This window comes from Sebastes fasciatus, chromosome 13 (genome assembly GCF_043250625.1).
Source record: "Sebastes fasciatus isolate fSebFas1 chromosome 13, fSebFas1.pri, whole genome shotgun sequence".
Classification (NCBI taxonomy): domain Eukaryota; kingdom Metazoa; phylum Chordata; class Actinopteri; order Perciformes; family Sebastidae; genus Sebastes; species Sebastes fasciatus.
This window is the reverse complement of record NC_133807.1, coordinates 19,332,933-19,355,756: the sequence shown is the minus strand read 5'-3', so window position 1 is coordinate 19,355,756 and position 22,824 is coordinate 19,332,933. Positions and strand designations below refer to the sequence as shown.

The 22,824-nt window shown below is 38.1% G+C and overlaps 3 protein-coding genes and 2 long non-coding RNA genes across 10 annotated transcripts in view; 2 read left to right on the top strand and 3 right to left on the bottom strand.

Moving 5' to 3' along the window:
• The first annotated feature begins 2,197 nt into the window (after positions 1–2,197).
• On the top strand, positions 2,198–12,992 carry mgrn1b (mahogunin, ring finger 1b). Of its 2 annotated transcripts, XM_074657436.1 has the most exons (16): positions 2,198–2,573; positions 4,627–4,745; positions 4,886–4,974; positions 5,094–5,240; positions 5,911–6,028; positions 6,963–7,029; positions 7,232–7,275; positions 7,370–7,417; positions 8,030–8,098; positions 8,200–8,359; positions 8,501–8,610; positions 9,715–9,923; positions 10,177–10,288; positions 10,373–10,529; positions 10,884–10,929; positions 11,182–12,992. In XM_074657436.1, exons 1-15 carry the CDS (start codon positions 2,486–2,488, stop codon positions 10,922–10,924), a joined length of 1,578 nt encoding a protein of 525 aa, XP_074513537.1. In that variant the 5' UTR covers positions 2,198–2,485; the 3' UTR covers positions 10,925–10,929; positions 11,182–12,992. The 2 variants fall into 2 exon arrangements, with proteins under 2 accessions (XP_074513537.1, XP_074513536.1); XM_074657435.1 differs by lacking the exon at positions 10,884–10,929 and having other exon boundaries at positions 2,199–2,573.
• Positions 8,929–14,448, bottom strand: LOC141781601 (uncharacterized). 2 transcript variants are annotated; one of them, XR_012596891.1, is made up of 4 exons: positions 13,908–14,448; positions 10,161–10,541; positions 9,702–9,888; positions 8,929–9,445 (listed from the first exon to the last, which is right to left on the bottom strand). It is a non-coding gene; the product is annotated as an uncharacterized LOC141781601 (long non-coding RNA). The 2 variants fall into 2 exon arrangements; XR_012596890.1 differs by having other exon boundaries at positions 8,929–9,441; positions 13,908–14,447.
• A 767-nt stretch (positions 14,449–15,215) lies between these two features.
• Positions 15,216–16,572, bottom strand: LOC141781602 (uncharacterized). Its single transcript, XR_012596892.1, has 2 exons — positions 16,445–16,572; positions 15,216–16,266 (listed from the first exon to the last, which is right to left on the bottom strand). It is a non-coding gene; the product is annotated as an uncharacterized LOC141781602 (long non-coding RNA).
• On the top strand, positions 16,420–17,883 carry aanat2 (arylalkylamine N-acetyltransferase 2). The gene is made up of 3 exons (XM_074657438.1): positions 16,420–16,585; positions 16,976–17,130; positions 17,260–17,883. Exons 1-3 carry the CDS (start codon positions 16,420–16,422, stop codon positions 17,563–17,565), a joined length of 627 nt encoding a protein of 208 aa, XP_074513539.1. The 3' UTR covers positions 17,566–17,883.
• An 87-nt stretch (positions 17,884–17,970) lies between these two features.
• Positions 17,971–22,824, bottom strand: part of rhbdf1a (rhomboid 5 homolog 1a (Drosophila)) — a 35,513-nt gene continuing 30,659 nt past the window's right edge. For all 4 annotated transcript variants that reach the window (XM_074657430.1, XM_074657427.1, XM_074657429.1 and 1 more), the window contains 6 exons: positions 22,708–22,771; positions 22,348–22,442; positions 22,156–22,231; positions 21,783–21,883; positions 19,603–19,756; positions 17,971–19,006 (listed from right to left, as the gene is read on the bottom strand). In XM_074657430.1, the coding sequence (XP_074513531.1) occupies positions 18,587–19,006; positions 19,603–19,756; positions 21,783–21,883; positions 22,156–22,231; positions 22,348–22,442; positions 22,708–22,771 (910 nt within the window). In that variant the 3' untranslated portion in view covers positions 17,971–18,586. The remainder of the gene's footprint in view (positions 19,007–19,602; positions 19,757–21,782; positions 21,884–22,155; positions 22,232–22,347; positions 22,443–22,707; positions 22,772–22,824) is intronic.

Genomic DNA, 22,824 nt, shown 5'->3' with positions numbered 1-22,824 from the left:
TTTTTTTCTCGTAAAGTTATGACTTTATTCTCGCAATATTACGGCTTTTTTTCTCGTAAAGTTATGACTTTATTCTTGTAATATTACGTCTTTTTTTCTCGTAAAGTTATGACTTTATTCTCGTAACATTACAACTTTCTTCTCGTAATATGACTTTATTCTTGTAATATTACGATTACATTTCTCGTAAAGTTATGATTTTATTCTTGTAATTTTACGTTTTTTTCTCGTAAAGTTCTGACTTTATTCTCGTAACATTCCGACTTTTTTTCTCATAAAGTTATGACTATTCTCACTATTCTATTTATATTGCTGTTTAGTTACTATATTTTGAAAGGACACACCGGAAGTATGTCACGTCTGCATTGACTTGATTAATGTAGTGTAATGAAGTTCCTCTCTGTGGCCACTAGATGGCAGTAAACACTCAGGTCAACCAGAGGGTAGACTTGTCCCCATAACAAAAAAAACATAATTAAAACAGCTATATAAATCACACCAATAGTTCATTTTACATATTGATAAACATCATGAATTATAGATGATTATCTTATTATAAATATTATTATTTGTATTTGTGGTTACTGTGTTTATTTCATGTAATTCATTCTTTACATTTAATGTAATGAAGTTCCTTACTGTGGCCACTAGAGGGCAGTAAATACTAGAGGGTAGACTCGTCTCCACAACAAACACAAATTTAAACAGCTATATAAATACTATAATTGCCATTTTTTTCTATACTTTATTTAGAAAGTTCAATACAGTAGTTACATTAACATGTTACGATTTTTCGTTACAAGAAAAACAGTAAATATATTTCACAGTATAAAAATAATGGCTCCAACAGTTGTTTTGATTTTGCTCTAACGTTACTAATATTTATTTTTTGAAATACTTTATTTTTTCCCTTTTTTCAAGGTTGTTTTCATATATGCAATTTACAGTTTGTAATTACAATAGTTTATAAACCAATTTTAAAGTAGATGAGCTTATAGACAGTACACTAGAGAAAACAACTTCAACATTCAAAATTGAAATAAAATTAAGAAAAAAAAAAAATAATAATAATAATGATAAAAAGAAAGAAACGAGTTAAAAAAAACACACATAACAAAAAAAAATAATAATAATACAAAAATACGAGAGTAATAATAAATTAAATCAACAAATAAGTTAATAGAAAATAAAAAAGGGGGAGTGGGGGGGGGGCATAAATATATAGTAATATCATTTACTTGGGCACACACATGCATCCTCCTTAAACTCAGGTCACCTCCAAGCATATGTATATGTGCATGCGTGTTAACCCATGTAACTATATTTCTCCTTCTTGTTAGACTCCATCTCTTCTCAAAAACATCCTCCATATTCCTTATTTTGTGAGTTCCCTTTTCCATAACTTGAATTACACTTTTTTTAGTATTATTATCATCTACTTTTTTCCTATAAAATGTATAAAAACGAATGGACACCCTTGCCTTGACCCTCATGAACATGATCATATAAATTTCTACATCTAAACAAGAATTTTGTTTAAGTGTAATAATTTTAACCACCCATAAACATGACAATAAGAAGATTAACTAAGATAGTCCTCATAGGTGTGTGTACTGAGATGCAGGTAATTATATGACCAGTTGAAAGGCCTGGTGACATTAAAATGTGTGGTGTTTTTTATGGATCTCCATTTCCCTCGGGATCAATAAAGTTACTATCTATCTATCTATCTATCTATCTATCTATCCTTCCTTTCTTTCTTTCTTTCTTTCTTTCTTTCTTTCTTTCTTTCTTTCTTTCTTTCTTTCTTTCTTTCTTTCTTTCTTTCTTTCTTCATTCATTCCTTCCTTCTTTCCTTCCTTCCCTCCTTCATTCCTTCCTTCCTTCCCTCGTTCCTTCCTTCCTTCCTTCCTTCCTTATTCCTTCATTCCTTCCTTCCTTCCTTCCCTCCTTCCTTCCTTCCTTCCTTCCTTCCTTCCTCCTTCATTCTTTCCTTCCTTCCTTCCTTCCTTCCTTCCTTCCTTCCTTCCTTCCTTCCTTCCTTCCTTCCTTCTTTCCTTCATTCCTTCATTCCTTCATTCCTTCCCTCCTTCCCTCCTTCCTCCCTCCCCCCCTGACCTCCGCCCCGCCGGGCGGTCCCAGCACCCAGAGCGAGCGCCCTGAATCTCCGTATCGCTTGGAGACAGCCAATCAGGTTGCCTCCCTGCTACGTCACAGCTGTTAGGTTAGCAACACTTTAGCACAGCTGTGACACAAACAACAGTCGTCTCACCCGTTTCCTGTTAGCACTAGCATCCACAACGTAGCCGCATCATCAAACTCAACGTGTAAACATGTTGAATTAACGAAAGCGTTTATACCTGGTCGGTGTTATATCTGTTTTGAGTGTAGCGTTATTGAAGTCGGGAGCTGTGACGCGACTGTTAGCTGCCTAGCTGCTAGTAGCTGACTGTAGCTAACCGTAGCTAGCATCCATCGGAGGAAGATGGGGTCCATCCTGAGCCGCAGAATCGCTGGTGTTGAGGACATCGATATCCAGGCCAACTCAGCCTATCGATTCCCCCCGAAATCTGGTAAGTGATTGATCGTTTTTGGCTGAATCCAGATCTTCTAAAACAAGATGTAAACATTGAGACGTTATGAGCTAACGTGAGCTAGGCTGTAGTTATTATTGTTTGTGTTGTGTTGCTTTATCATCAGCTGAAATACAGCTGGACTGTAAACATGTACCAGCCTGTAGACATGTAACTGTCTGGGTCACACGTCATTCACAACATATTCTGATAGTTACAGTAGTTTATATATTTCAGCTGAAAACACTGAGTACAAATATATAATATCAATATCATGTGCAATATCACTGATCATTATGTGCAATATTAATGTCCAACATGTGCAATATGACTTATTTTTCGGTTTCTTAGCTTACTTTACCTTTTTTATTTTACTTATCTTATCTTTTTACTCATTTCACTAAATGTATCTTACTTAATTGTTATTCTATTAGACACTGGTGCTAGAAATAGTACTTTTTTATTTTATACACTTGTATTTTATACACTTGAATTGTTGTTATTATTATTATCTTATCTTATCTTATATCGTGCTACTGGCGAGGACTGTCTGAGTAATGCAAATTGGTTTATTATTATTATTATTATTATTATTATTATTATTATGACAGTATCGTGAGCATGCCCAACATCAAAATTGAATGTACAGACTTTGACAAAAAATGTTTTATTTTGCATTAAATTGAAGCTACAAGAGCTGAGGAACAAGTGATGATGACACTCATGTCAACAAATGACTTTTTCAGCTTCCATAAACAAGAAACTTAAGACACATTTTCTATTCATAGTGTGCTATTTCAGAGGTATTTAAAATAAGTATGAATTGCTTTCACGTGTTTGCTACATTTCCAAACAGTAAAAGACACAGGATGGAGATACGTATGTCATTGTGAGACCAAGAAATCAGATCCATAAACACATTTTAATGTCACCAGGCCTTTCAACTGGTCATATAATTACCTGCATCTCAGTACACACCTATGAGGACAATCTTAGTTAATTTTCTTATTGTCATGTTTATGTTTGGTTAAAATTATTACACTTAAACAAAAAATCTTGTTTAGATGTAGAAATTTAAATGATCATGTTCATGCTACAACACTTTTATAGGCAGAGATAATAAACAGCGGCATGGTGTTGTGTGACTTGATCACATTTAGTCAACCAAGCAGCCTTCATGTTTCTTTTTCTCAGCTGAATTATAGATCTACATTAAATTAGGGATGCACCTATCCGACTTTTTTAGACCTGCGTTACCTGGACTTTCAGATCACCGAGTACCAATCTGATACTGTTTAATTAATAAGCTGTATGCCTCACTGCGTGGAGGTGACTGGGATCAATCTTTTATGTGTAAGGAAACATGAGGCCTGACTTAAACATTGTTTTCTTACCTTTGTAAAACAAAATGTGATCAATAAATACATAGATATAAATGTATTGAATTGTTCTTTATTATTAAAATGATAAATTGTACATCAGCAACTTAGTAAAAAAATCTTCAAAATTAACAAGAATTACAATTCAAGTGTAAACTTTTTAAATGCAGCACCAGATTGGTTGAAACTTAAACAGGAATTAAAATTACAGTATATAATGTATTTAGTATGTAAATATAACATTGTATTGAATAGATCGGCTCCATTGTCACCGATCCAGCTATTTGAATCGGCATCGGCCCGATATCCGATCCATTATCGGTGCATCCCAACATTAAATGCAAAAAATACCTGAGAAGAGAATCTGAAAATATGTTATCATTATCACCACCAGTCTGAAGTTGTGTTGAGGCTACTGTGCTCCTGCCTCTGAGATGACTGCATTATTAAACATGAGCTCAAACATGTTGCTCAAAAGAGTCATATTACACTTCATTCAACAATTTGTAAAGCTATACTAATTTTTTCCTGACAGATCATTTGAAGTGACTTTATATACATATTGTTATTGTTTACGTTGACACAGACCGAGATGTCCCTTTTTATAAAGAAAGTAAGAAAACTATATTACGTTGCTCACAGTGCCTTTTATTATTCATGTTTTGTTTCCTCAGGGAATTATTTTGCGAGCCACTTCTTCATGGGAGGAGAGAAATTTGACACACCACATCCAGAGGGATACCTTTTTGGAGAAAATATGGACCTGAATTTTCTTGGAAATAGGCCAGTGCAGGTGCAAACTAATGTTTCTTCATCATAGCTTTAAAAACTACTATGATGCCGTTCTACATTTCTTGTCTCAGTAATAGAATTAGTCAAACCATGTTGCTAATTTCAAATCGAATATCATTCATGTTGCTGTTATTTCACTAGTTTCCATATGTGACGCCTGCCCCCCACGAGCCTGTGAAAACTCTGAGAAGTCTGGTCAACATTAGAAAGGATTCTCTGCGTTTGGTCAGGTAAAGATAGTGAGATTGCTCTATATTATGATACAAATCACAGTAAACATAAACAACTGTTTTAAGGAAAATAGTTCCCACTGTGCCGACCTAAAGCTTGTTGAACCTCTTGATTCTAGGTATAAAGATGACTCTGACACACCGGTGGAGGAAGGTGGAAAACCAAAGGTTCAGTATGGTGTGGAGTTCACTTTTGATGCCGATGCTCGGGTGGCCATCACTCTCTACTGCCAAGCATTTGAGGAGTTCACCAACGGGATGGCAGTGTAAGAATTTGATCTCCTTTTTTGAGGCTAAGTCAGATGAAGCTTTAGCTATTAGTAGCACAAAGGGTGAACTGTTACTTAAAAATTCAACTAATGGAATCTGACTATTAGCTAGTCTTCTATTTTTTACATGTAATGTTATATCTGAATCAATTTATGACACAAACAAAGAGCACATCTGTCTGTCTATGAAAGAGTCAGTTGTTCAGTTTTGAATCAAATTAGTGGAAAACCTTGTACCAGAGACATTTAAACTCTGTTTTATGGGCAGTGAGATTCAAGCCTTAGAGCACAAAGACTAGAATAGATACAGTGGGTCCTTAGCAACCTCCAGTCGCCATGGATACTGCTGATAAGACTTGGAAGAAGATGAAAGTAACAGTTCATACTGAAGTTATTTTCTTGCAATGAGATGAGACAGACATATTTTTATGGAATCAAAAAGATCAGATATTGCTACTGTTGTGCTGTTCAGTTTTCTTTATTTTGTCTCGGTGCACTAATGCATGTATTGAGTACTTAAAGACGAAGGCCATCATTAGGCTTTCCTTACTGGTAAATGTCTAAATGTCAACTTTTGCTGTTGCCTAGTTAGAAGTGTACTGACTAACTGTCCTTCCTTCATCCTCCTGCACGCTGATCATTTTTCTCTGTAACCTACTGTGTGCAGGTACAGCCCAAAGAATCCATCACTGGTCTCTGAAACTGTGCATTACAAGCGAGGGGTGAGCCAACAGTTCTCCATGCCATCTTTCAAAATAGATTTCTGCGAGTGGAAAGACGAAGATGTAAGTATTCTTTTTTTTTTTTTCTTTTTTTTTATACATTTTATTGAAAAAGTTTTTTGAACAATACATTTTGTAATTTATTACATAAGACCTCAGGAAATGATAAACAAAGAGTTAGAAACAAAAGAAAAAATAAAGTTTATTTAGCTCCCATGACAGAAATATGCATAAAGAGAAAAATAAAAAATGTACAATGACAAAAGTAACATACATAATGAACCCACACAAGATAATCAGGTATCGGATTGAAGAGTTTGCATTTATTAATAGTTTTGTTTATTTTCATGTTTTTAGATGTGATACTGTTTGAAGATCTGTTTCTTTAAATGTAATATAAGATGGTAATTTCTTCAAGAATTTCATTTTATGAATGTAAACATTTTCTAAAATAATGAGCAAATTAATGACATATTGTTAATTGCTGGAGATATTAGGATTGTTGGAATATTAATAACAAATTGTGTTCTTTAAGTAAAATGTCCATACCAAAATATGTTTTAAGATCAACTGAAAATCAGCCCAAAACACTGTCACATGTACACACTGAATAAACAAATCTTCTAGCGTCTCCACCATAAAATTACAATCTTCTTTTTTAGGAATAAATGTATATATAATGGAATTTATCGGGTAATATGTATGTATGATTTTAAATAACAGTTGTTTGATTTTGTTAGGCAACACATTTGTAGGGGAGAATAAGTACAGTATTCCATAAGAGCTCAGTCCATTTCTATTTAATAGGCATCATTACTTAAACAATAATGCCTATGAACAGTATTGTCAGCAGTTAGTGGAGTTTGTTACTGGATCACACATCACAAAAACCCTTTGTACCTTACTAACAGTGCATCAACACAACTCTTGACTTCTCTGTTTTTTAACCGTGTTTTAACCGTGCCTCATTAAAATCTATGTTCCTCTTCCCTTCCAGCTGAACTTTGACCTCGACCGAGGAGTGTTCCCCATGGTAATCCAAGCTGTGGTTGATGAAGGGGACGGTAGGTCACTAGAGCTGCATAACAGTCAGGACTATTGAAGCTGGCTGTACAAACATAAAGGAATATTTATGAAATAGTAGTACAACATCTACAGTATAAGAAATTGCACCATTAATGTCCGTGTTAGCAGTTGAATTGTACACTTAAATACACATTTGGGTCAACATTTGTACTTACCAGAATATTGTGCGTTCTTTTGAAGATTGCCTCGGACATGCTCACGTACTTTTGGCAGCCTTTGAAAGAGTATGTATACATCTAAATAAATGTAAATAATTTAATTCTGTGTAAGTTTTTGTATGAGCTAAAACATGTTTTTTGTTTTGTTTTTTACCTCCAGCACGTTGATGGCAGTTTCTCCGTCAAGCCTCTGAAGCAGAAACAAATTGTAAGTTTTTGAATGATGTTATTTCAATTATTATTAATCATGTCATTATTAATCAGCAAATGATTAAGTGGAATGTCTAGTGGATATCCTCACTTTGCTTTAATCTATTCGTTTGTTTTTTTAAATCACCCTAAATCCAAGTCAGTAAATGGTGAAGCACATACTGTATGTGCTTCGGCACGTTGTTAATGCAATGCAGGATGTTTTACGGAGAGCATCAGTGACCGTCATACGCATCTGCAGCTTCTGAAAAACACTGAGCCACAAAAATCTGTGCCGAGACCCTTGGGAGTCTTGCAATAAAGCAGATCTGTGAAGTAGACGTTGAATGTATAGTTTCAGGGAGCTCAAAGTAATTTCACATAGACTCTCATGTCTTTGGAAATGAAACATTAGTGTTTTTATCAAGTACATGAGACAAATGGTTTCAATCTTAAGACTGTAAATAGCCTAACCTAAATAATCATCGTTCCCTAAATTAAAAAAATGAATACAAACAAGACAGTGGAGAGAATAGGTTGCTGTATACATTTTGCTCTCCAACTCCCTTAGACCTCATTGTGTGTGGACATGGGTTTCTGAAATACAATTTCTCTTACTGTATCTTTTCAGGTGGACCGTGTGAGCTACCTCTTACAGGAGATCTATGGGATTGAGAACAAAAACAACCAAGAAACCAAGGTTTGAGTGAATATATATATATACTCGAATCACAATGCTGTAAAAGATACTTGATGTTTTAATTCTGGGACTTTTGGTTTGATTTTGTTTTCTTTTTCCAGCCGTCAGATGACGAGAACAGTGACAACAGCAACGAGTGTGTTGTCTGTCTGTCTGACCTGCGAGATACACTCATCCTGCCCTGCAGACACCTGTGTCTCTGCAACTCCTGCGCAGACACGCTGCGTTACCAGGCCAACAACTGTCCGATCTGCAGGCTGCGTAAGAAGCGTTACATTATTTTAATGAAGTTCTGCTCTCTAAGGTGCTTTATTGATTTCTATTTGAAGAGTAGTCAACATTTACCATAATGAATTTACATTATTATTGTGTTTTAATATAAGCCTGTTTTCCTCTTACCAGCCTTCAGGGCCTTGCTGCAGATCAGAGCTGTGAGGAAAAAGCCTGGTGCTCTTTCCCCCGTGTCCTTCAGCCCTGTTCTGGCTCAGACTATGGACCATGACGAGCACTCGGTAAGTCTCAGTTACATCTGTCTATAATCAATAAAATTGTGATATGAAGTTCTGCAGTGTAAATTAAAAATAACTTAGAAAAGAAGACTGTGATCTAGATTTATAACAACTTTTATTGAGCAGAAAGTTGGTATGTTGTGAAGCATAGTATGCCTTACATGTCATAAGAGTCATAGTATAGTATGCCATAAAACAAAGTCATGTCAATGACGTAAAAATATCATAGTATAGTATAGTGTGTCATAAAATAATAATAAAAAAGTCAGTGTTGTATGCCATAAAAAGTCATAGTATAGTATGTCTTAAAAGAAGTATGCCATCAAAAAGTAATCGGATTGTTATGGCCCATCTCATTCGGGGAAAGGGAAGCAACATTAAACCAGTTGGTAAAATAAAGTTATTTATTGACAGAGCGTGGTTATTTAATACAAACAAAAATAGGTGAGGCAGACTACAAAGAAAAGAAAAAGGCTGGTGGGTGCTACGACTAAAACAGAGCTACGACTAACTATAGGAAAAAACAAATATGAAAATAAGACTTCAGCAATCAGACAATACTTGTTATAAATCAAAACACAGCCAAAACAGCACCCCTGCACCCAGTGATCTCTAAACATGTAGTTTTCTGAGTGAGAGTGGCCCTCGCAGGTCGCTGACGAGTACCTTAATTCACAGAATTATCCACAGTTAACATTTATCGACTAAACAACAATAGAAAAGACACACTGGCGAGCTGCTTCAGTGAAATCACAACCGCCGAGCCATTTCAGTCCCCAAATTGCAGCCTCTGGATTGGAATGCCGGACCAAGTTCCCGCTCCAATCAGGATCCCTGGCTTGTCAGAAAGTGGGAGATAAATAAAGAATGCTGTAAAAAATGTCAGTGTTCCATAAAAAATGTCATAACAATGTCATAAAAAAGTATACCAGTAAAGTATGTCATAAAACAAGTCATACTTTAGTCATGGTTGCAGTACGCCATATAAAAATGTCTTTATAAAAAGTCACAGTATAGTACGCCATTAAAGAAAGTCATAAAACGCCACAGTAAAAAAGTCAAAGTAGCCACATGTTTATCGACTGCATACTTACCTTCTCTTTGCAGAGCACAGACTCGGTTCCTCCCGGCTTTGAACCCATCTCACTGTTAGAGGCTCTGAATGGTCTGCGGTCAGTGTCTCCTGCCATCCCATCTGCTCCCCTCTATGATGACATCAACTTCACAGGGGGCGGTGAAGGCAGGCAGCTGAGCTCCCCAGAGCATTTAAGTGATGGGAGCCTGCAGAAAGGCAAAGTCAGCAAGTCACCTGACAGGTACGTTTACACGTACATGCACAGAAAAACATAACTGTAAGAAATCAGGTTAGGACGGGATGTTAGATCATGTTTGTATGTGCAACATTAATTGCAAACATCACAATTTACATTAGGCTTGGTCAGTAATCAGACACCGTAACCGCTTTCTTACAAAGATGTGGTGTTTCGTTATTGAAAGATAGAGGTGCAATTCAAGTGAACATCATTCCATGTAGATAGCTGTGATTGAATAACCTGTTCTACTCTCCAGCACCCTTAGGTCTCCATCGTCTCCCATCCAGGAAGAAGATGAGGAGAAGCTGTCCGAGATGTCTGACGCTCAGCCACTAACGCTGCTGTCTAGCAGCCCCGCTCCCACTGATGTGAGCCGCCACTGCACCGCCTGACACTTAAACTCTGCTGCAAAACAAAAAGCTTTTAACCAGATCTTTTCGTTCTTCTTCCAGGCCACAGCCGCAGAGGACGTGGCAGAATCCCTGTCTCCAGATGATGATCCAGAGGACAGGATGCATTCTGGAGCAGACATCCTACAGGACTGCAGCAGTGAACACAGCAGCTTGACCAAAACAGAGAGCGACCCACCGGGCGACCTGTCCCTGCCAGGTGAGACGTTCTCTGCAAGGAAAAAAGAAGAAATAGCAGACTGTGAAGAATAATCTTTAAGCCCCTGCAAACAGGAAAGGAAAGAAGCAGAATATGTAATCTCTTAATGTATAAAGCCATATACAGTGTACATTCTGATGATGGCTTAGAGCTAAAGAATTGACAGCAGCTCCTAAAATTGTCTGGTTCTTGCTTATGTTTGACTCCTTTCTAGTTCTCTAATGTTCCTCTTCTCAAACTCGAGGGCTGTGATTCCCTTTGCTTTTCATCTAACCTGTGTGCTTCTCTGTTTCCTAACACTCCTCTTCTCTTTCTCTGCCATCCTGTCCCTTCGTACCTCCTCACTTTGGGCAGCTCTAGGTCCTGATGCCTGCTCTATTGGTATGGAGGAATAACTGTGGTATGTAGGCTTTCCTGTCTGCTCTTGCTTCTGTGTATGAGCTCTACTGCTCTCACTGAATCCCATTCTCCCTGTAAAAATAGATCCAACGTCATCTTATCACAGCTAGAAAAAAACAAAAGATCCGGCTATTATCAAGTGAATTTCCTGCGATAGGCCTATCTTATCAAGAATGAGCACTGTTTTCTTACATGAACTGGAAAACTTCACTGTGAAGCCATGTTCGCTTATCTGTTGCTTCTTCCTCTCCAGGTTCATCCGAGTCAACAGAAAGCCTGAAAAGTCAGAGCACAAACTGCTCCAGCCAGCCTCTCCTGTGTCCCACGAGCAGCCTTCATATGGAAGACGAGCACCTCAACCCTTGACTCTGATCCAGCCTTTTCCCTCCCATTCATCAGAACAGGTTTATGCATTACAAAAATCATCCAGTCCCTTTATTCCTTTTACCCCCCCAGAACTAGGCTTCTGCTTCAGTGATCAGAGACAATAACGGCCCTGAAGTAAGTCCACACAGGACGAGGTAGGACTCTGTTTATTCCATCAGTGTCTCTACGGGAGTCAAATTTCTTTTTCTAATGTTAAATATGTTCTTTGTACCTTACTCTATGACTGATGTTTTTAAAAAAAAAAAAAGATATTGTTTCCCCAACTTCTAAAACATTTCATTAACTGTCTGATGGTGTTCAGTTGTGGTCTAGTAATGTGGATTCCAGAGATACTTCACTACCTGTCATGGTGGTTTTAAGCACACTTACTTTAAATATTAACTCTGTATCAATTACTTAACACAAAATTCAGATGAATTTTTAAATACAGTCTAGATATTGTGTTCATCCGTAAAATACACTTATGACTTGAGAACTTATTTTTACAGTAAGGTTCATTTGGGTTATAAGCAGAAATGTATCTGTGTGTCCATTTGAAGTGATTTTGCACTCCAACAAAAAATCGTTTATAATCCATTCCTTATAACGAGAGTTTATGATGAGATGAGTTTAAGTTGTCTTCTATCTTAAACATCTACATGTCACTTTTTATTATTATTATTTCTAATGATGTGATATCTATGTATCATAACTGTACTAGAATCCTGTGTAGTTACTTCCAAAGTTGTATACTTGCATATTAAATAGAAAAAAAAGATCCTGATATTGAAATAATGGAACTAGATTCAGTTAACATGCACATTATATAAGACTTGGATAATAGAGCTACAGATTCACATCCTAACAGCTAAACTCAAAGATAGCTAAAGCCTGCAACAAGCATAGACGCTCCATGTGTGCTGACTCACTATGGCACAGTAAGTGTGCTTGTCGTAGATGTGGCAGATCTCTGTACAGTCTTTTTGTCTGCTTATGTGATGTAGCTGCAAAGAAAAAGGGGTTCCGGTGTTTGTGTGGCTGCAACATCTTTACATAACTTGTTCCTGTATGTGTAGCGCCATGCATATAGATCTATGTGCCTTCAATTGATATGGCTGCCTGCTTGTTGCATTGGGCATTAGTGTTCTTATAAATGCTACAATATACAACAGTTTTCAGCCCGTAGACAGGATTTTTTGATGCTGATGTACAGAGCCTTTTTTTCTATCGCAAACTTCATGCTACTGGAAAAACATGTATCTTGTTATTGTTATTGCAATATGAAATTGAACTGTTCATTTTACTATGTTACGGCCATGTATCAATTATGCATTTAATCTTAGTATTTAGGTTCAAGCGGATTCTCTTAATTGTACGTTTGATTGGAAGGACCACATCCAATGCAATAAGTGCAAATATTGCATTTTAATAATTGGGCTACCATTTGCATGTGAATTCGTAGAGTCTTAAACCTCTCACGGCTTTTAAGTAACATAGTTATTTTGTCTTTCCCCCCTTCTTTTGTGCCATTTCAACTTGACACTGTGCCTTCCTGTTCCTGTTCTGACCACTATTGACCTGGTATCCAGGATAACTCCACAGTAGGTGGTTTGTGGCTCTGTAAAATCAATATCTGTATTTCCTTGTGTGTAAAGCAGCATGTCTATAACAATAAAGAACAAAGATTCAGTACTTCAACTATCAGTTGTTTTTGTGAACACTTATTTACTACTTACTTATTTATGACGATATTAATAATACATCGGATTTTTATTTTTATAGTTCTTTTCAAAGTTCTCGAGGACACTTAATACTGTAGACTAAATAAAACAAACAGTAAACTCTTAAAAACAGGCGGAAAACGCCCTGTCATCCTAGGTTTTGCACTTGGTCCTAGAGACTTGCATGTGGTTGGCATCAGCAGACATGAGGCATCGGGAATGGGCGTGCTGGTAGAAACATACCATGACTGTTTTCAGCATACTATACTATGACCTTTTTTAGGACTTTTTTTGACGTACTAAAAGATGACTAATAATTTTTTTGGCATACTGTCCTGACTTTAACAACTTTTTGACATACTATGACCTATACAAAGACTATTTTATGACTTTTTTTGACATACTATACTATGACTTTTTTACAACCTTTTTTTGACGTACTATACTATGACTTTTTTTTCGACATACTAAAGACTTTAATTTTTTCGACGTACTATACTGTGACTTTTTTCCTTCGTACTATACTATGACTTTTTTTTCAACATATTATACTCTGACTTTTTTTTCAATATGCTATCCTATGACTTTTTTCCTGATTTTTTTTTGACATACCATACTGTGACTTTTTTTCATTACATTTTTCGACATACTATAACATGACTTTTTTTCATGATTTTTTTCAACATACTATAATATGACTTTATTCCATGAATCTTTTCGACATACTATGCTATGACTTTTTCATGAAATTTTTCAACATGCTTTACAATGATTTTTTAAAAACTTTTTTTTCATGAACATTTTCGACATACTATACTATGACTTTTTTTTCATGACGTTTTTCAACATTCTTTATTGTGACTTTTGTTGGACTTTTTTTATGTTCAGTTACCTCTTTTCACTTGGTCTTGGTCCAAAAGGATCTTTCCTCCGCTGTCCGGCGTTGCATCGCTGCAAACATCTGGCTGTGCGACACACCTGAATCTAATTAGTCCTCACTACTATGGAATACTATACTACTATACTATGGAGACCCACAGCGCCACTCAGTGGCCGCCGGTGAAATTGCTCCAACACTATGATACTTTTTTTATGACATTCTTTATGGCATACGTGACTATAATATGATTTTTTATGATATACTAAACTATGACATTTTTTATGACAAAAATATCACAGTATAGTATACTGTGATATTTTTATGGCATACTATTCCATGACATTGTATATGGAGGAGGGAACCTGCCAAAATAAAAAATAAATCAATCAATAAATAAATGACTCGATAAATAAATGAATAAGTCATTACATTTAAAAAAAATATATATTTTATTTTTATTAAAATAAAAATAAATGTAGCCATTAATTAATTAATTGATAAAATGTGACATAAATGACTAAGGCTATAAACAAACTACACGGCGGTTGCATGAACGCCAGTATACACAGCGAGGCTGTAAAGGTGGACGAGTCGGCGTGATGACGTTTAGTAGTCTCATACATGTAGTACATACATGATGATGAAGCTCGCATAACTTGCTGTTGTGTGACAGTTCATTTCAGGATGAATTTTCTAGGTGTTTCAGATTTCAAACATAATTCTGCTGCAGTATCGGTTAACCGCTGCTCTCTGCTCAGCTGGACCAACAGGTGTACGCCGATGTAAAGTTTAACGAGGTTTCAGTTACGCTGTGGCCTCCAGCTTGCCTGTAAAAACATAATACACTGAGAAAATGTGTGTGCATGTGTATACTGCACGCATGCTGTAAATGAGATTAGGGTCTATGACACGTTCAGCTAGAGAAGGTCAGTGGGTGAGGTTATACTGTATACATTTAATCTTCTATCAGCTCGAGAGCCAAAGTCCTGTCTCCTTTCATAAACCCTTTTAAATTTATTAGCTTGCCGAAGCTGAAACATGTTTCTCAAAACTCAACCTTGCTTTTCACTTGGCTATTTTAAGAGGAATTATTTCAGATACAGCCCCTCGCCTCACAGGCCACACAGATTGACAGAGTTGCAGTTCAGAAAAGGTGATTTAATCTCTGGACAACCGTGTACGTGCTCGCCACTAACATCTGATGATCTCACGGCCAGAGATGTTCTCGTATTTATGATTGGCCATCTGTCCAGATGACGTGGGAGATTTCCCATTCATCACTGTAGAGAAGGCCGAAAGAAAAGCAGTGGGACAAAACAATAATCCTTCGAACAATTTTGATTTCATCTCTTGAGGCGACATTAAACAATACTATGGGCTAAGCCTCAAGCCGTGTGATTGTGGTGTGAAGCCTGTTTTTCTGCAGAGAAATAAGTAAACTAAGACCACTTCAAAAACAGGGTGTTCATTATTTGTAGATACTTGAGAAAGAAATCATCCAAGAATACTGTTTTAAACTATTAGATATTTGCACAACCATGAGAATCTATGATCTAGAGCTTTAGGATTATACTGAATTTAAAAGACTCTCCTATTATAGTGTGTTAACAAGTCTGTGTAAACATGTTTGCCTCAGGCCAGTCGAAGCAAGTGCTTTCTCATTTAATTAGTCTGTGCTAAACCTCTTTGAGGCCTGAAATCATCCCAACAGCAATCCACACAAATCTCCGCCCTCTCTCAGTACGGTTAAATTAGCCCACATGCCCTTGATCTGCGCAAAACATGTGTATCACTGCATCCAGTCACACCACATCTCGCTCATCCCCACCCTGAAAAGCACATACTTAAATGTACAGTTAAGATGTACCGCTAAGAGTTATGTCCCAATGTAAAAAACTAATCCTAATCTGTCATCACATCTCAACAACAGCTTTTTCCCGTTGAAGGTGGACATTAATATAAATAATCTGCCTGAACTCATCTAATTTGGCGTAAAATATCATTGTCACAACGAGATCCTCATCACACGGTGAATATCTGAAATACTTATATATTTTCTTAATTAAGGTGTAATAAATATAACCTACGAATGATTGCTGTCAACCCCCTGAGCTGATGTTAAATCAAAATTAGTGTCTAATTAAAATATGCACAATGAAATGCTGCAACTACAGAGTTGTCTGTCTCTGAACGCTATATAATGTGTGTCATTTGAAAGCAGGGGGATTTAGAGACTTTGGAGACACGTGCAGACAGCTCTCCTACTTTGAGACGACCACTCTACAGTATGAGATCAGAGAGACAGAAGAGGAGGAGGAGACGAGACACGAGGGTCAGCATCTTGCCTTCTGAAGGGAGTTACATTACAGAGCTGTAGGACAAACAGAGAACACACAGAGAGTTGTGTTAGCTTGACTCTGCATCATTTACAGTATACAGTATAAATTGTATATTGCAAAAGGCTGGAAGAGAAGAAAACAGAAAGAAACAATCAGAACCTCCCGTCTTGAATTATTGAGGCATCATGACACAGCAGGTCAGTGGCTCACCGTTCCTCAAGCCCTTCTTTCTGAAGACGCCGGGCAGAGTGGTCAACCCTCTGCGACAGAGACGACACACGCTCCCCGCCAGCGAGTTCAGGAACCTCACGTCACAGGACGCCATCAGTGTGTTTGAGATAGAGAGAGAAGGTAAGACAAGTTTCTGCTCACCGTATAACTAACCTGATATGTGATTTAACACTGTGTATCATCAGGTAAGAACTTGACTGACTTTCTATGTGTGTTTGATAAAGGAAATATACTGTATTTTCCATTCTGTCATTAGTTTAGTTTAGTTTATTTGAGAAGGGACAGTGCAAATGAATAAATACACATGCCAAAAGGCTATTTTTCATCTGTTGTCTGACTCTCTTGAACCTCTGACAGACCAGGCTGACTGAATAAAGGCATTTGTCCGCAACAGAATAGTGCAATCTCCTCTTATAGACCCCCTTGTGACACGATTAGTATCCGTTCTTGTGTTGATAGAGATGTTGATATGACCCACTGAATAAACTGGTTCTTTTCACCCCTCCTCAGCATTTGTCTCTGTGTCTGGAGAGTGTCCACTTACCTTGGATGAAGTGCTTAACTTCCTGGGTCAGTGTCCTGAGCTGTCGCTGGGTTGGTTCGAGGAGGGACAGCTGGTAGCTTTCATCATTGGCTCTGGCTGGGACAAAGAGAGGCTCTCACAGGTATGAATACACTTAGAAAAATGTATAAAGAATATGACAAACCTTTTCAAATTACTGATTTTGACAAACCTGCTCTGATGCATATGAATTTTGCCTCATGGGTGTTTTGACTTTGCCTCTTTTCTGCAGGAGGCAATGACTCAGCATGTCCCAGACACCCCCGCTGTGCACATCCATGTGCTGTCAGTGCACCGTCACTGTCGCCAGCAGGGTAAGGGCTCCATCCTGTTGTGGCGCTACCTGCAGTACCTGCGCTGTGTCCCGGGCCTCCGCCGAGCTCTGCTGATTTGCGAGGACTTCCTGGTGCCATTCTACCTCAAGGCCGGCTTCAAGGAGAAAGGGCCATCAGCTATCTCCATATCCAACATGCAGTTCCAAGAGATGGAGTACATGGTCGGCGGGCAGGCGTACACACGGAGGAACAGCGGCTGCTAGTCCATGAGCATCCTACCCCCACCCTCTTCCACTTACTCACCTCTAACATGGACTCAGGGCAGATGAGATTAATAAAACACAGCCAACAGATGGACAGATAGAGGCGCAGAGCCAGTATGCACCAGTGGACTCCATTCACTTATTGTCATTTGTCAAATCGTTCACAATTCACTATTGTAATGAGGCAATTTATTGTAAATTTTCAGCATTAAATCTGGATTTGTTGTGTAAATACTCTTCTATTTTTTGTAAACCATGTAATTCAAAAGGTTTGATGTGATTACTTTAAAAGTTAGTCACTTAAGGACGTACGTTCTAAAAACGCTTGGATTGTCAATTGAATATTTGTAGCAGATATTTGCTGTTTCTTTGTTGCATGATTTGAATAAAACAATCTGAGAGACATTTTAATTTGTAGATTTTTTTTACTGTTGTTTTCAGTTACATGTGAGTAGACAGGTAGCTAAAACACTACCGTGTTCAAAACAATCATCACTTCTTGAGAAGCAATCAACAAATAAAAAGAAAACATTCGAGTGCTCAGCATAATGTAACAAAAATATGGCAGTAGTTGGTACATTTATCAACAAGGCACCAACGGTATCAATATTTGATTTTTGTCCCTGCTTCGGTATGAGGTTGCCTGAATAATAAAAACCTATGTCTGGAGTGTGAATGTAAAAATCCTTCTCTCTGTACCAGCGCTGGCTTCTCTGATTCCTGCCTCGCGTGTAAACGGCAGCTGAGATTTTTGATGAGGTTCAGAAGTGCCATACCTTTGTTCCACTGGACAGTGAAGGCGTGATAATGACTGCCGGTGAACAGGGAGGTGATTAAAGGAAGTGTTTAAGATGAGTGGCATAGTATTCATACTGACAGAGTAAAAAAAACACAATTATATTGTTCACAGAAAAGGGGACAGTCCCCCAGTCACACATGGGCAGAGTGGAGACACAGACTGGCTGATATCATCTGTTAGTCCACATCTTTTGACCTGATGCCTTCCTGTTGTGTCCACACTTCAATGGAGGTGAGCGTTGAGGTCGTACTTCTCGCAGAATTTGTCCGTGAAGGGGATGCAGGTGAGCAACTCGCACCATTCACACTTGATTGGGTAGACGTAGAAGAGCACCACGAGGCCTGAAAAGAGCCCGACAAACACCAGCAGGAAAACGATGATCTGACAGCGCTTGCGGTACAGGTCCATGCGGCCGAAGCTGATGTAGGGTAAGAAGGCGAAGGACAGGAAGAAGCCAGAGATGAAGCCGCAAATGTGGGCGAAGTTGTCGATCCATGGCAACAGCCCAAAGGCAAAGAGGAAGAGCACCACACACAGCAGCTTGGTGAAGGCCCTCCAGGGCTGGGCAAGGATCTGCCAGCTCTGAAACAACTCCACGAACAGGCAGGCCAGGATCCCAAACTGAGAGCCGGCTGGGCCCACCTGACAACAACGACAGCAGAAAAAAACTTGTTCACAAACATTTATAACGTGATTTAAAAGTTCTTTGCATTATATGGTTTTCTTAGTAAACCTGATGAGCTCCCAATCAGGAAATCTCTGATCGGGGGCGGTTCTAGGATCAGACCTTTTAAGGGGTCACGTGTAGATTCAAGTGCGTAGGTTTTGTTTCACCATTGTGGGGGGACACATATGCAATTTTGAGCATCAAACACTTCATTTCCTGCATTCTGGTGAATTTTTCTGCACCAACTTCTGCTTTTTCTGCATCAAGTTATGGTGGAAATGTCTTTATTTATTTAAATGAAAACACAAAATATAATGCAGTAATTCCAAGACTGTTTAGGGATCCCAGTATGCAGAAATATTCAAATTCACCATTTTTAGAATAGGTGAAAATAACACATTTATACTGCATGCAAAATTCAGTATGCATGCATGTTTTGCTACAGCCGAGATGAAATTTATATGTGCTTGAGCACCCCTAAAAAGACTCTAAAATGGCCCTTGTCTCTGACACATATTATGATTCATGAATTCAATGTGATATGTTGTGTGGGTGTTAGACTGGTGATCACCTCTGCTCTGTAGGGTAAAAAGATGGCTGAAGCTAAGTTGCCAGTGATGCCACTGAGAATGTAAATGATTGAGATGCGCAGCCAGCCCGCCAGCTTCTCCAGGTCCCTCAGGATGGTCATCTGGAAAGCCACCGACACCAGGCAGTGAAGGATCCTGGGAGGACAGGAAATAGACAAAGTGCTCATGTGTGTGCAATGTCACGTGTGTGTGTGTGTGTGTGTGTGTGTGTGTGTGTGAGAGAAAAGCTGCACGTGTTGAGAAGATAATTCCTCCGTGTTGAAGAGGCAAACACCTCAGCAGACCGATGACTTTGCCCATCAACAAAATCGGTCTCTATCTCACTGAAGCTTAATGAGTTCGTGTAGCGAGGGCACTTTGTTTAATTACCCAGGAGACAGATAACAGACAGCACGAAGATGAAGCACTGCTCCTCTTAATAGGTCAGCTCTTTGTGCAGACTGACTGACAGGTCTGAATTACACCAAAGCAGTGCTGGTAGTCTGAAATATACAGTTCATAACTGCAATCAACTGCATATATATAACATATCTGTGACGTACAGTACAGAAGTACAGTGAGAGCAACTCCAGCTGTAAGTGAATAAATAAAGGATTCACTAAATTGTACCAAAGTATCTTTGTTCAGCCAATCTTACATCACAGGAATATGGAAGTACTTTATTTTATTGCACTACCCATATACTATTTATTCCAACATTTCATGCATGTGGGAAATATTTTCTGTGATAATGCATCACCAGTTCCAGGAGGAAATAATCGCCTCATTTACCACTTAGTTTTTGTTACTATTCTATCTCTATATCCAGAGTTAGAGCACTGACCTGTGCTATTACTGTGTGTGTGAAGGTCAAGCAACAGGATGGGGTGATTTCAGTGGCTATGATACACTCTTGTTTTGCCAGCCTTACAGAGAAAATTATGAGAACTTGTCTCTCTCGTCTCTCTGTGGCGGAGAGAAGTTTGTATTTTCTCATTCCCACAAGAGATAAGAAAGGCCAGGTGCACGCAGCCAACAAAGGAGGGTTTGGAAATTAGAAATGTGTTGGTGGATAAGGATATAATTTTGAATAAGCTGAAGCCATGGGAAGATGCACGGAAGGGTTGACCAAGAAACGAGACCTAGAGATACCGTTATGTGTTGAAAAACATCTCCAAATATGGTTTAAGGGAAACAGGCTAAATCACGGGCCGACCAGGAAGTTAGCATCGCCATGGTTCCCTCGACAAAAATCGCATGAGCGCAAGTATACAGACGAGGGAACCGTAAGTGCTAAAATGCTAACTCATTTCTGGGTTCTAGCACTCTATAGTTAATGAAACGGAGACAAACAGAATGGGGAGGTATTGAATATACATTGAATCTATAAATGTATGTGTCTTTTTATTCTGGGATCAGTCTGCTCCATGGATCAGCTCAATTTACTTGTACTGTTTTGATTTTACAGTAAATCTTTATTACATTGAACTTGATTTGTTTGAATTATTATTTTAGTTTGGTAGGGAACCTGAAACCATCTGGTACAGTTGAAGATTTCCTCCCACACAGGCACTCTTTCATTTCTATTATACATAACAACCAATAACCTCACCTGTGCTTCTGGAAGCTTTATCTTCTGCTGTCTTGTTTTTTCTTTTACATATATTTGCTGAATGTCTCTTTATCTTTCTATGCTTTTGTTTTGTTGTGACGGGAGTATGAAAACACCAAGAGAAGAGCTATTGACAGCTAGAGCCAATTTCCTTGTATATGTGCCAAACACATTTGTCTAATAAACTGATTCTGATCTTTTAATCATCCTGTTCCTCACCGCTGGGTGAAAAACACGGATCTAGTATATCAGGCCTTTTGAAATGTTGTTTTGACTGATTCGAAGGCTGATAGGCTGACCTTTTCCACTAAATAGTGCTTCTGGTTTGCAAGTTTTGCTTATATTTTGGGTAGAAGGTGCTTTACATATGTAGGGTTTTTCTTTTTTTTATACTACTCATATTTGAAGCTGAAAATATCTGCACAAAACAAAACCATTAAAATAAACTCTCTGAATGTAACTTGTATAACAATAGTACAATAAAATACATCCCCTATCATTTTTGTCTGTTTCCTTTGCAGTCAAATCTTAGAAATAAGCAAACCTATTTGCTGACAGCTAGTGACTCACCCAGCATGCAGGAAAAGTGAGAGCCAGAGCCTGTAAAACTGATCTGGGATCTCGGGGTTGAGGAAAGGCAACAGTCCACACACATCGTCCATGCAGTGCACCTGAAGAAAGACAAAGCACAGCATATTAAGTAATGTTCCTCAGTCATACGCATAATATTAATGCGACAAAGATCACAAATGACATGTAAATGAAGACAGACTCAGACTGGTATTCGGGAAGTATACAAAATAGTACACCAGATTAAAAATAGCAACAGATGCAAGGCAAATTAACTTTTGCACTTTTTTGCATTAAATAGCTTCTCTCCTTTTTTTTCCCCATGAGAAAATAAAATGCCTCATTTGTGCATTATAAGGAGAAAGTTGCTTACTTGAGAGCAGAGAGTAGCCTCCTCATGAAAGTAGCCGTTCATGAAGTCACAATATTCCCGGGATGTGATTTCACACCTTGAAGAAAACGAGCAGAAATTAATAAATTAAGTAAACTAGTCATTTATCATGTGTTTTTTTTCACTAGTCCAGGATATGGTTCATCATACTGTAGGTACATCAGCTCTCCTCACCTCCCTTTGGTTCCAATGCAGCATGGTCGGCCTGTGATGGTACAGTCTATATGAGGCAGGTTGGTGTGGTTCCCTGTGTTGTACCTGGTACAAATCTAAAAGCAAAAGCAGAGTTTTTTAGTTTTTGTAGCAGCGATTTAGTTCTAAATCTTCATCAGTGCTAAAATGTGATATATTTTTGGACTGTCTTAGACCACAGGAATAACATGAAGTTCCCCTTTAGCTAAAAATGTGATATTTTCAAATACTGTAACAAAGATATTTAATTCCCACAACCATTTCATCAAAGTCAGATCATATGTGGCTGATCATAATCTCCCTCTTCATGCCTAAATACCAGACAGGTTTTACTGCACTCACTGGCCACTTGCTGATGTCATCAGGCCATTCATGAGGAGATACTGAGGCAGGCTCTAGACATATCCTGTAATGAGACAAACAATATGCACACATTATATTTACCGTTTTAAATACTGT

Coding starts and splice junctions, on each gene's coding strand:
- mgrn1b (XM_074657435.1), top strand. CDS start 2,486: ATGGGGTCCATCCTGAGCCGCAGAATCGCTGGTGTTGAGGACATCGAT. Junction 6,029..6,962: donor GCGAGTGGAAAGACGAAGAT/GTAAGTATTCTT, acceptor CTTCCCTTCCAG/CTGAACTTTGACCTCGACCG. Junction 7,030..7,231: donor TGTGGTTGATGAAGGGGACG/GTAGGTCACTAG, acceptor GTTCTTTTGAAG/ATTGCCTCGGACATGCTCAC.
- aanat2 (XM_074657438.1), top strand. CDS start 16,420: ATGACACAGCAGGTCAGTGGCTCACCGTTCCTCAAGCCCTTCTTTCTG. Junction 16,586..16,975: donor GTTTGAGATAGAGAGAGAAG/GTAAGACAAGTT, acceptor ACCCCTCCTCAG/CATTTGTCTCTGTGTCTGGA. Junction 17,131..17,259: donor ACAAAGAGAGGCTCTCACAG/GTATGAATACAC, acceptor TCTTTTCTGCAG/GAGGCAATGACTCAGCATGT.